The 11,976-nt window shown below is 43.0% G+C and overlaps 1 protein-coding gene across 1 annotated transcript in view; it reads left to right on the forward strand.

The window, feature by feature from the left end:
* Positions 1-11,310, forward strand: part of TRAPPC8 (trafficking protein particle complex subunit 8) — an 86,737-nt gene extending 75,427 nt beyond the window's left edge. The window contains 5 exon segments of the mRNA XM_066578856.1: positions 1,132-1,305; positions 4,842-4,943; positions 6,994-7,139; positions 9,011-9,100; positions 10,284-11,310. Of these exon segments, the coding sequence (XP_066434953.1) occupies positions 1,132-1,305; positions 4,842-4,943; positions 6,994-7,139; positions 9,011-9,100; positions 10,284-10,518 (747 nt within the window). The 3' untranslated portion in view covers positions 10,519-11,310.
* Positions 11,311-11,976: the final 666 nt, after the last annotated feature.

Raw genomic sequence — 11,976 nt, forward strand, 5'->3', positions numbered from 1 at the left:
GGAGACCAATGCACATCGTGTATCTATATAGAAACATTTGTATTACATATTAGTTTTGCTTGCAAGTAGTTTTTACCAAAACAGAAGTCTGATGTCATGTTCACTATTCCATTGTGGCTGCCTAGTCAGTTTAGCCAAATGATACATTTATTATATATATATATAATATATATATATATATATATATATATATATATATATATATATATATATATATATATATATATATATATATATATATATATATATATATATATTATATATATGTATATATATATATATATATGTATATATATGTATGTATAGAAATAGTTTACATCAGGAGGGTCAAACGAGCTTTCACAGAGGGCTGCATCAGACTTGTGGCTGCTTTCAAAGGGATGATTGTAACTGTTTGACAGTATAGTAATAGTGACCCCTGTAGTTGCCCCAGTAATGTAAGTGAAACACCCTCCCCCCCCCCTTCCTTCCTTCCTCCCTCCCGCCATAGTTGTCTCTGGCCAGCCAGCATCCCTACGGGCATTACACTCACCCAGCTTGCAGCTTCGGTCCAGCAGCAGCGGTCCCTTCTGAGCTTGTGACCACTGACCTCTCCCCTCGGCGTCTGCATTGCGAACAGGACCGCGCACACAGACCCAGAACCTCAGCAGTCACAGACTTTGCACTGCCACCGGAGAGTAGAATGCCTGTCAGCTTGTTGCACGTCCAGCGGGACATATAAAATGTGTGGGTATAGATGGGTTGCAGAAGTCACCGGTATGAAGTATCACAATAAGGCTACATTCACACACAGCAGATTTTCCACAAAAGTAAATCCAGTACTACTCCGCGTCAGTCGGTGTAACGTGGATTTCTACCCCTCACTTGGAGGTGGAATCGGCAGCATAGATTGACTTCCTGTAGATTTACAATCCGCACTGCAGGTCAGTTTACACTGCAGGTTTTCCGCAGCGTGTATATGAGATCTCTGGATAGAACACCCACACGGCTGATGCTGTAAAATGATTTTCCGCTAATGGGTCGGTCCCTTTTGAGCAACCCGTCTATTGGAAGAGAAGTAAATTTCACGTATTGTACAGTGTTTGCAATAAGCCGCTGCGCAGTTTTCCATCAATGTGCTCTTATTTGCAGATCATAAGTTCCACCACGCCCTGCGCAGACTTTTTTTTCCGAAGTTGTTTATCGCAGTTTAAGAAAAAGCCGCTTGCTCATACAAATGCATCAACCAAATCCTCGTCTGATGAGGCAGTCCGCTTGATACAGAAGTGCAGTGAAGTCAACCTTAATATAATTCTGTTGTGGAAGGTGAGTTGTGTAAACATATAAAGCCGAAGGCACACAAGTACACTTGTCCGTGGTTTGTCTGCCAAATGCTGACTTTTTTTGGTCATCCGGGTGCCGTTCAGTACACAGTCTGCTTTTTTCTTAAACGTGTCTGTTTTCCACGTCTGCAAAAAAAAATTAAAATAAAACTGGCCCAATAATTTTTCTGTATTACTTAGCAATAGATTGATGAAATACAGACAGCACACAGATAACAGCCAAGTGCTGTTCAGTTCACTATGTGAGTATCATCGGATCAGAAGGGTGCGTGCCATGCCCCCCTTCACAATCCATGTGTCAGTGTAAAAGAAGCTGATGTGTGTTTTGGCTCAATGTCTACTATGGGGTTGCGCGTGGTCAGAAATTAGTCCATCATAGACTCGTGGTACGTGGATTAAAAATTGGCTTTTCTATTACTTTTTGAAAAGCCAAAAGACATTGGGGCAGTGAAGACCTTCCTACACACTGGTGAGCATTGCTGTCCCTTTGTTCTGCTGACCCATGAGGGTCCTGTAATTGAGATTAGGCTATTAAAGGGGTATTCCATGCACAGACTAACATTTTTAAATCTAATGTACATAACGGCAATACATTATTTTGTAATGGGTTCCCTGTACCCGGTCTAGCTCCTTTCTTCATTTTTTATCTGTCACATGACCCTCCGCCTGAAAAATACCTCCACTTTATCGGCCATCTTGTCCATATTTGCTACTTCCATTCCTGTCCATAGCCTCCAACTTCCTGTGAGCAGTGCATGATGGGAGGACAGGGTGGAAGCACTGCGCTGTATTGCTTGTGTGCAGCTTAGAGTGCCGGAAGTTCCTGTCTGGCAAGCTGAATGAGGGAGGTTGGTGCTAGTAAGTTGTAGGCCCTGTGAGTTGTGGGCGGAGCTAAAGTGCTGGCCGCTAAACAAGCTCTATACGGTAATGATCACTTGTGTTTACTGTGGAAGTGATACATGTGAACACAGCGGCTGCATGGGATGAAGAAGAGAGTCCACAGCGGCAGATAAAAGTTACAGGTTACTGATACTTAGCTGCACCTCATAGACTTCCACATTTTCAGAATTTCCATTTTGTGCCTGGAAAACCCCTTTAATATAATCGGGAAAACCCCTTTAATATAATCAGGAAACATTTTTTAGCTAGATATAGTTTGATTCATGAATGGCTCCCTCCTCTTGTTGTTGGTGGTCTTACACTGTTCTGTATGTGCGCTGGTCACAGCTGAAGCATCTTCACAACGTATCAGTGTAATGGTGTGTGAACTGAACGCAGCAGTACAAATGTGACTTCAGGCTGATGGCGTCTGCACAGAATAAACCAAAGGCTTGCAAGCAGCTCTAGAACGGGGTTAAAAAAACATCAATTTATTGACTGTATCTTGAAAGTGGCAAACTCAACCACATATACTTTATTTTGCATTAGTGAAGTTTTATTAATCTGGACAACATTTTATTTACTTGGAAAGATTTTCCCCTGAAATGGTTAATTTGACATGCTGGTTAGCCCCCGTCTGGCAGCTGATGTTGGTCTCTACTTTCAGCAGAAATGGCTGAACATGGGCTGTTGATCCACCTAAAGGGTTATTCCCAGCATTATAGGCTAATATATAAAATGAGGCAGCTCGGATTGGGTGAAAACGTGTGTAATTGGGTTAAGAATTGGCTCAATGATAGAAAGCAGAGGGTGGTAATAAATGGTTCATACTCTGATTGGGCCACCGTTGCTAGCGGGGTGCCACAGGGTTCAGTATTAGACCCCACTCTGTTCAATATATTTATCAACAACCTAATAGAGGGGCTGCACAGCAAAATATCAATATTTGCAGATGACACAAAATTATACAAGACAATGAATACAACGGAGGACAATGTACGGCTACAAATGGCCCTAGATAAGCTGGGGGCTTGGGCAGGAAAATGGCAAATGAAGTTCAATGTTGATAAATGTAAAGTTATGCACATGGGCAGGAGAAACGAATGTCACCAATATACACTAAATAGGGTACAGTTAGGGAAAAGTGATATGGAGAAAGGATCTGGGGGTAGTAGTGGATTGTAGACTAAACTAGAGTAACCAATGCCAGTCAGCTGCTGCAAAAGCTAATAAAGTCTTGGGGTGCATTAAAAGAGGTATAAGCCTGAAGGATGAGAACATTATCCTCCCACTATATAAGGCACTTGTCAGGCCCCACATGGAATACTGCGTACAATTCTGGACACCGGTGCTCAGGAAAGATGTTACAGTACTGGAGGGGGTTCAAAGAAGAGCGACTAAACTAATACATGGAATTAAGGGTCTGGAATACCCAGAGAGGCTATCCAAATTGGGTTTATTTACCCTGGAAAAAAGATGGCTAAGGGGTGATCAAATAACTATGTATAAATACATGAGGGGACAATACAGGGATCTCTCCCATGATCTGTTTATACCCACAACTGCATCGGTAACAAGAGGGCATCCGCTACGTCTAGAGGAACGAAGGTTTCATCACCAATATAGAAGGGGGTTCTTTACTGTAAGAGCAGTGAGACTGTGGAACTCTCTGCCTGAGGATGTGGTGATGGCAAAATCCATAGAGGAGTTTAAAAGGGGACTTGATGCCTTTCTAGAGGGGAAGGATATTAAAGGATATAAATCTAAGGTTATTTGTTAATCCGGGTATACAGGCAGGTAGGAACTATTAGGGGTTGATCCAGGGAACAGTCTGTTTTCCATTAGGGAGTCGGGAAGGAATTTTCCCCCCAATAGGGCTAATTGGCTTCTGCCTCTTGGGGTTTTTTTGCCTTCCTCTGGATCAACAAGGAGGTTAAATAGGCTGAACTAGATGGACATTGTCTTCATTCGGCCTTGCATACTATGTTACTATGTAAAGAGTTATTCCCTGCTTATAAAATAATGGCATAGCACTTTGACCTTCCCACCCACTATTAGACGATGGAATATATAACTTTTGGGACCCCCACAGATCTTATGTTCTTCCTGCACAGCGGCCCTGCCAGTCCCTTGACTGTGCAGCAGGCACACTCCACTACATTGATTCTCCCTGCACAGCTCTATTCAATGAAGGGGCAGTGGCACTAAATCACTGTGGCCACTTGGTTTTCCAAACAATGGTGGTCCCACAGATCATAAAGTGACGGCGTATGTTAGTGACTTCTAAATCAGTAAGTTTATATAAACTTTTGGGGGAGTTTCCTGGAACTTCTGTTGGTTTCAGTAGTGCGAAGACTGTTGTTTTCCTACGGGGAGTTACGATGTTCTAATGCCTCGCCAATTTATCCTTCTCTAATCTGTCCTGGAATTTATGCAGGAACAGGTGAATAATTGTGAGGGACTTTACTTCACTTTAATGTGGACTTTTCGGATTTGCACACAGTTACTCTTTAACCTTTAACTAGCAGGTTTTTTTTTTCCATCCCTGTTTTCAAAGAGGATGTGAGGAAACGGGTTAATTAACGGTTGCTACAGTCCACAATGCTTGATAGTTATACATGTCTCACCTTCTCCTTACAGGCATATGTCGTAGAAGATAACAAACAGCTGATTATAGAAGGCCAGCATCATGTGGCGCTGCACACAGTTGGGACGGAGGCCTTGTCTTTTCCACAAAAGCAGGTGATCCATTGAAGTCACTGTCCGTTCTACACACAGCCTTACTGTAGTTAGTAGTTCTAGGTTATGTAGTGACACTGATAACTTTGGGATTAGTTTATATTTATCTATTATGTGTAAAATTAGCCATATATAGAGCATTGATGACAAATATGTGCACTCAGCCAAGCATGCATGTTTTAGTTCAGTGGGGTAAAGGGAATAATAAGGTGCTGCCAGACACCCCTCATAGCGGCTTATCTCCCAGAGAAAGAAAGCATCAGACACATTGAAATCCAATATGTGCGATCTTTCTTCTGCCTCCTGATTTATTTGTTGCAGGAGAAGAGCGTTGGTATGCCCCCCTATACATTACTTTTTCAGCTTGTCTTTTATCTTGTGTGTGGCCTGAAAGGGGTATTCCCATCACTAGGATATGCCATCAGTTTATGATTGGTAGGGGTTCAACTTTTAGAACCCCCACTAATCCGGAGAATAGAGGCGCTGTAGTGTTGACTTAGCGCTGTGTCTTAAGTTTTTTTTCTTTGCAAAGCAATTTTTTCCCCCACCACCTGGCCATGCAGGGAACTGCAGCTGACGCGGTTCACTTGAAAATGTAGAAAGGGGTGCAGTACTAAACCAGCACTGAGACCCCTTCATTTTCACAACCAGTGGGGGTCTTGGTGTGGGTCTAAAAGGTTGGACCCCACTAATCATAAAGTTATGAAATATCTCCGGGATTTGCTAAGTCTTGTTTGTTATACAGGATGGGTCATGGAAAAGTAGCCCAGCACCACACTCATGTTCAAGTTGTCTAAAAGACAATCTGCCTTTGTTGCCCAATACAACCAATCACTATGCAGCTTTAACGTCTTATAATGCTTAGGTAAAATAATATCTGTGCTGTGGGCAATAAAGACAGGTTTTCTTTTAAGCCATATTTTCACATTCTGAGCATACTTGGAGTGTTCTCTAGCTGTTCATTATTACTGGAGGACACTTCATGGAGCATACTCTGAGTCTGCTAGCTGTGTTCCATCCAAAAGCAGGTTTGAAAGCAAAGCATCAAGATGGTTGCACCCAATGCAAAAACTCTTATGCGGCCTATCCTGGCCGGACACTCGTGGAGCATAGAAATGGATGCAAAAACTGCAAGGATGTACAAGGGAAGTAAGGCCCAATGTCCATGGGCGGATTTGAATTGCGGAGTCCCGCGTGAAAGATCTGCAAATCAAGTTGCCCATAGGGAAGCATGGGCATCCTTAGCTGGATTGAAGCATGTGGATTTGTTTTGCGAACCTTTTGGTCGGGAAAGCAAATTGCAGCATGCTCCATTTCAGTGCGGTTCCCACACGGACGACTTCCATTGCAGGCTGTAAATTCTGCGGGAAAGCAGAAGTTTAAAAAAAAAACCTCCACTGCGCATGTGCGGCAGCGCGCTGGCCGGCACTTGCGCACACATCCGCAGTGAAGAAAAGAGAAGACCTGGACAGGCACATAGAAGACCTGGAACAGGTACATTGGGCCTAGATGTAAAGCCAGGTCTCAGTGTAATATTTATGGCATGATCTGGCTGGTCTGTACTGAGCAGGTTGAAGGAGATCTTACCTTTTACAGGCTATTCATAATTGATCCGCTGGATCATGAGCGCTGTGCACTCCAGCAGGTCACGGGATTCACTCTATGATGCCACAGGTTACTCTAGGAGCAATCCAACAATGTGAAAATGAATATGCCTATAGACAGCTTTTATAAGAATGTGGTGCTGGGCTACTTTTCTGTGGCCCACCCTGTCTAGGTGTATGGTTGGATTTTCTTGGGTAATTTCAAACTGAAATGATGCTGCTTTATACATCCATAGACATTGGCTGCCATAGTTATAAACAACAAAGTGATTATTCTATGCTCTTAATTCTGGTTTTTCATAAAGGCAGAGTAAATGACACTTGGAGGCGTAGCCATTTGTTTCCTCCTTATAGTGTTTAGTAATTGGTCGGTGAACAATGTTAAAAATTTTGACTGTTATATTTCAGTATTTTTCCATTTACAACCCATTTCTCTTTTTCTAATTAAGGATCAGCCAGAAATGGCTCTACTAAAATTTAGTAGACCAGAACATACGGCTGTAGTGGTGAGACCATCTCCGGAGCAACTCTCCAATCTGATAAAAACAAGCCTTCACTACCCAGAGTCTTTTAGTCATCCCTTCCATCAGAAAAGGTAATTTGGGAATAGTTTGTTGATCCAGGTTTTAGCTATTCAAACAGTTCCTTGTTTTGGGCATAAAATGGGAAACCCCTGAGATCTGTATAAGAACTGGTTCTCTGTATGTGATGTGAAAGTACATGGTCTGCTGGTGCCGTAGTGAGTCATGGGGATTTGTGATCTAGAGCAGGAATTCTCAAGCACTTTCCCCAACTCCAGTCTTCAGGGACCCCTAAACAGGTCATGTTTTCAGGATTTCCTCATTGTTGCACAGGTGATGTAATTATTGTTGGTGCCTCAGACATTGCCACAGGTGTTCTTACCATAGGATATCCTGAAAACATGACCTGTTGGGGTCCGTGAGGACTGGAGTTGGGGACCCCTGATCTAGAGGACTCCAGAAAGCTGCCTTATATTACCTCTTGGGTTTGGGCATGTGAAGGCAGAGGTGTATTACCCTACATTCCTAGTGCTGTTATGCCTTCAGTATTCGTTGTATCACCACTAAAGGAGTTCTCGTAAAGACAACTTCTGTACATTCGTCTGATTAACAGGTTCGTCTGAGTTCTAGGTTCTGTGTAAAATCCCATCCCCAAACTGTAGCCTAATGAACAGGCAGGCTTATACTCTCCTCTCCCTGCTCCTGTTGTGTTCCTCTCCACCGCTTCGGATCTCCCCTCACGCCGATCGATCGCTAAGCACTGTTGTTGGCTGTAATGCCTGTGACGTCCCATAAACCGGGTGGGACTGCCACCTGTACACAAACACCAGGAGCGGGACCGAGGGGCAGCGAAGGACACAGCGGGGAGATTAAGTATAAGCCTATGTATGTTGCTGCTTGGGAATGAGATTTTACAGAGAACCTAGAATTTGGACAACCCCTTTTAAGTCTGTGTTCACACTTGCATTAGGAGTTCCCGTGTGTCTGTCCAGTGTTTTGCAACAGAGAAACCGATTTTAAAATGGAATTAAACTTTTCCCTTTTTTAACCTATTGATTTTCAGTCTGTAGTGTTTCCTCGCTCCGGGTCCTCCTTTTAGGGTATGTTCACACGTAGCTGGTCATAGAGCCAATCTGCACCATCTTGTGCTGATTTTGACAGGGTTTGTAACGTGGATTTGCAGCAGATGTCAACCTTTTCAATAAAAAAGGCATAAAGTCTGCTGTGGATCAATGTCAAAATCCTCTTTAAAATCTGCATCGGTGGCATAGGTTTTCTTCTGTGGAAAATCCACATCAATCCCACTACATGTGAACATACCCTTAAAGGGGTTCTGTCAGCAAAAAAACCCAACTTATTTTATTTATATATATATATACACACACACACATATATAATTTATTTATTTATTTCATATTCATACTCAACATGACATCAGCCATAACTCAAAATTGGTTGAGAGTATTGGAGAAAAAATGTCGCCACCTATCAATTTCTGATGAAAATTCTACCCTTAAATCATGTAACCCATGATTTCCTTTTCTTTGAAGTTTGATGAGGTGAATCCAAGATGGCTGGCAGCAGGATGGCTGTCGCTCACCAGAATAGAGGCAAAAAGTTTTCCACCGCTCATCTAAATGTTCCATAAACCTTCCTACTTGTATCTGTTTTAGGTGGAAAGATATATTCCAGGTGGCCTTCACTTTTGAATCACTTTGCATTGCATTTCCCCTGCAGCGACTTTTTGAAGAAGAAATGCTTTGACTGGCAGTGACTTCTCTCCACAAAATCAGTTGTTAGGAGTGGTGGGAGCAGGACTTGGACCCATCAGCTGATCGCCCTGGGGGCTGACTCTGGAAAGAGCTGGCCCCTTTAATATCACACATAATGTCTATCACCGTCATAATCACTGTATGAATAATTTGGTTTTGTTTTCTTTTTGCAGTCTTTGTATAGTTCCAGTTACTCTTGTGCTCTCCAATAGTTCTCAGGCAGAAGCAGAAGTAATAATCGACCTAAGACATAAGACAACGAGGTACGTATGTATAGCTGTACTGATGCCATAGTATTCAGTATAGTGTAGAGGAGCCTCCATTTATCAACCTGCCCAATACTAGTTATTAGTATTATTACAGTACCAGTGTTTCTGGTGGTGCAATGCACCACTTATAATATCGTGAATTACATCACATGTAACTCGCTGAAGGACCTGTAACGATGGTTGGAGTTGGTCAAAATATTGAAGGACCTGTGATGATGTCAGTCATATGATCAGGGGCAGAGCATGTAACTCAGTCACTCACGGACAAGTGGTCGTTCACATCAAGTGTTTACACTTTGTAACCTACATTAAATTCTGCCACTTATCAAGGCTTTGTTGTGCACAGGGAAGCAGGGAGCTATCAGAGCATGATCTACTTGGAAAAGCGTGCTTCCATTGAGGTCTGTGAAGGCTGGCTCATCCAAATAGCAGCATACAGTGATGCACCTGCGGCCACATTAAGGCCGTGGTTAGACGAGCAGTTGTTTTTGTGCGCCTATTAGAACCATTTGTTTCCTATGCAGTGTTCACATGTCTGTTTTTTAGCGGCACTAAATACTCGCATCTACAAAAGATAGGACATGCGTGCCTATAATGCGCGCCAGTAAGGTCCGTGCTGTGCGTAAAGACATTGTTTGATGTACGTTAATTTCCGCGGGGAGTCCCCTAATCACTGAACACAGCACTGTCACAGTGTTCAGTGATGATGGTACTTCCTGCTGGGATGAAAGAATAACCTGTCACAGCTGTGGCAGAGGAGCGTGATGCTATCCCGTTGCTTTCAGTGGGGCCGGCGTTGTTGCCACCCCATTGAAAGCAATGGGATGAAGGCAACCCCTGCAGCGAATATTTTTGAGGTGGGGGCTTGATATATAAGCCCTACCCCAAAAATCATCCCTAGCTGTTAAAAATGAAGTCACCTAGAGGCACTGTCTGGCTCTTGCCCCCCTTCAGTCTTGGCGGAGCGGAGCGCTGCCTGTGATTGGTCGCAAGGGAAAAAAGTATCATCCCTTGCACAGCTATATCTGGGCATAGCGGCCGTCATTATGCGCCCGCAGGCATTTTCACATGACTTTTTCAGCCTCAAGATCACTAAACTGCATGTTCTTGGTTACAGCTTCTATTCTGCTGCTCCAGGAAGTCAAACAATATGTATTTTTTTCTTTCCTTTTTGTAGCCCGGAAGCTTTAGAAGTCCACGGCTCTTTTACCTGGCTGGGGCAAACGCAGTACAAGCTCCAGCTGAGAAGCCTCGAAGTATTTCGCCTGAAACTAAGCGCTTGTTTTGTCCACACCGGAATCTATAATCTTGGGACGCCAAGAGTGTTTGCTAAGCTGGCCAACCAAGTCACGCTATTCGAAACCAATCAGCAGAGCTCCATGCCAGCACTGATAGTCATTAATAACGTCTGACGGTCCAACTCCTATCCGATGAGCAACGGATGAAATTAATAGTCTTGCCGTGAAGGCTCCCGGGTTCCCAGATGCTTGGAGTATAAAACCCCCTCCTTATATGATGCTCTGAGAGATTCCAGTAGGAAACCTTTAGACTATTAACTATTAATATTCCCTTATGCAAGACATTTGGAACCGACCGATTCACCTACCTGCTCTGTATATAAAACTCCTTTAATTTTACCAGGAAAAGCAGAATATTTTCTCATAGTCAATCAGATTGTTACAGTTTGGTTTAAATGTGTTTCCAAGGAATAACTAATTGTCTATAAGCCCATTCACGTGAGGTGTTGCTGTCATTTGCACTTTTGGTCTTCATGGCTGTTCAATTTCCCAGACGTAGCTAGATTTGTTTTGGGGGTGTTTTATGATTTGGAGATACGCGTGTGTAGACAAAAGCAAAATTCGGATGCCCGTTTTGCTTCCTACTTGTAACAACTTGATTCATCTCAGTAAAGAATGCACTATTTTACACAGGCAGATTCAAGTCCGACGATTCACTTTATTGTTTAACTTTACCAATTAAAAATGGCCTCCGTATGAAGAAACGTATGCTTTTGAATAGAGGATGATGTATTATATTTATATCAAATGTATTGTAAATAGAATAAAACATATGCCATATTTGCTGTTTTAAAGACTTTCCTTGCATATAATAGGCTGTACCAAGGGCCGTAATATATACCATTTGTTGCTTTATGTTAACAATATAAAATAATGTACATACTACATTAAACGTTTTAACAAGTATGTGAGTAAACAAATTGATTATTTTTATTTTCACATATTTTTGCCTTTTTTCTTTAACGGTGTGCAAAACAGACACGGAGCGGTTTTTCTAGAAATGGCTTTTGCCCGGAAAACCCCTTCTAACTATCAATAGTTAATCACTAGGGACCCACTGCACAGGATTCCCCACAATCACCTGATCGCCCAGCTTCTGTCAGTGCAGCGGGCTGGACGTGTCTCATAGGAGACAGCAGCCGAAGTAGCCTAGCTGGCTTCACTCCCCTTGAAATCAATGGGAGCTGAAGTGGCTATTGCACTTCCATGTCCATCCCCGGCAGAAGTGTGATTTCAATGGGCATGTAGCGAGCTACGGCACTTATGCTCCTGTCCCTTATGATGCATGTCCAGCCTGCTGTCGGTGATCAGCTCATTACTGGGGACCCGAAGTGACTGGTCCCCAGTGATTAACTATTGATGACCTATCCTGAGGATAGGTCATTGATGGCTTTTGCCGAGAAGACCCCTTTTAAGGAACCTTTCACATCTGCGTTGGAGTCTCTGTAGGAAAAAGAGCAGCATGCTATGCTATTTCATCAGGGAGAGTTTTGGTCAGCATGCCAGAAGCTCAGTGGACCCCATTATAATCAGTGAGATCCTTCTGGTGCCGGATCTGGAGGTTACGGTATC

The sequence above is a fragment of the Eleutherodactylus coqui genome, chromosome 9, assembly GCF_035609145.1.
Source record: "Eleutherodactylus coqui strain aEleCoq1 chromosome 9, aEleCoq1.hap1, whole genome shotgun sequence".
NCBI classification, from domain to species: Eukaryota; Metazoa; Chordata; class Amphibia; order Anura; family Eleutherodactylidae; genus Eleutherodactylus; species Eleutherodactylus coqui.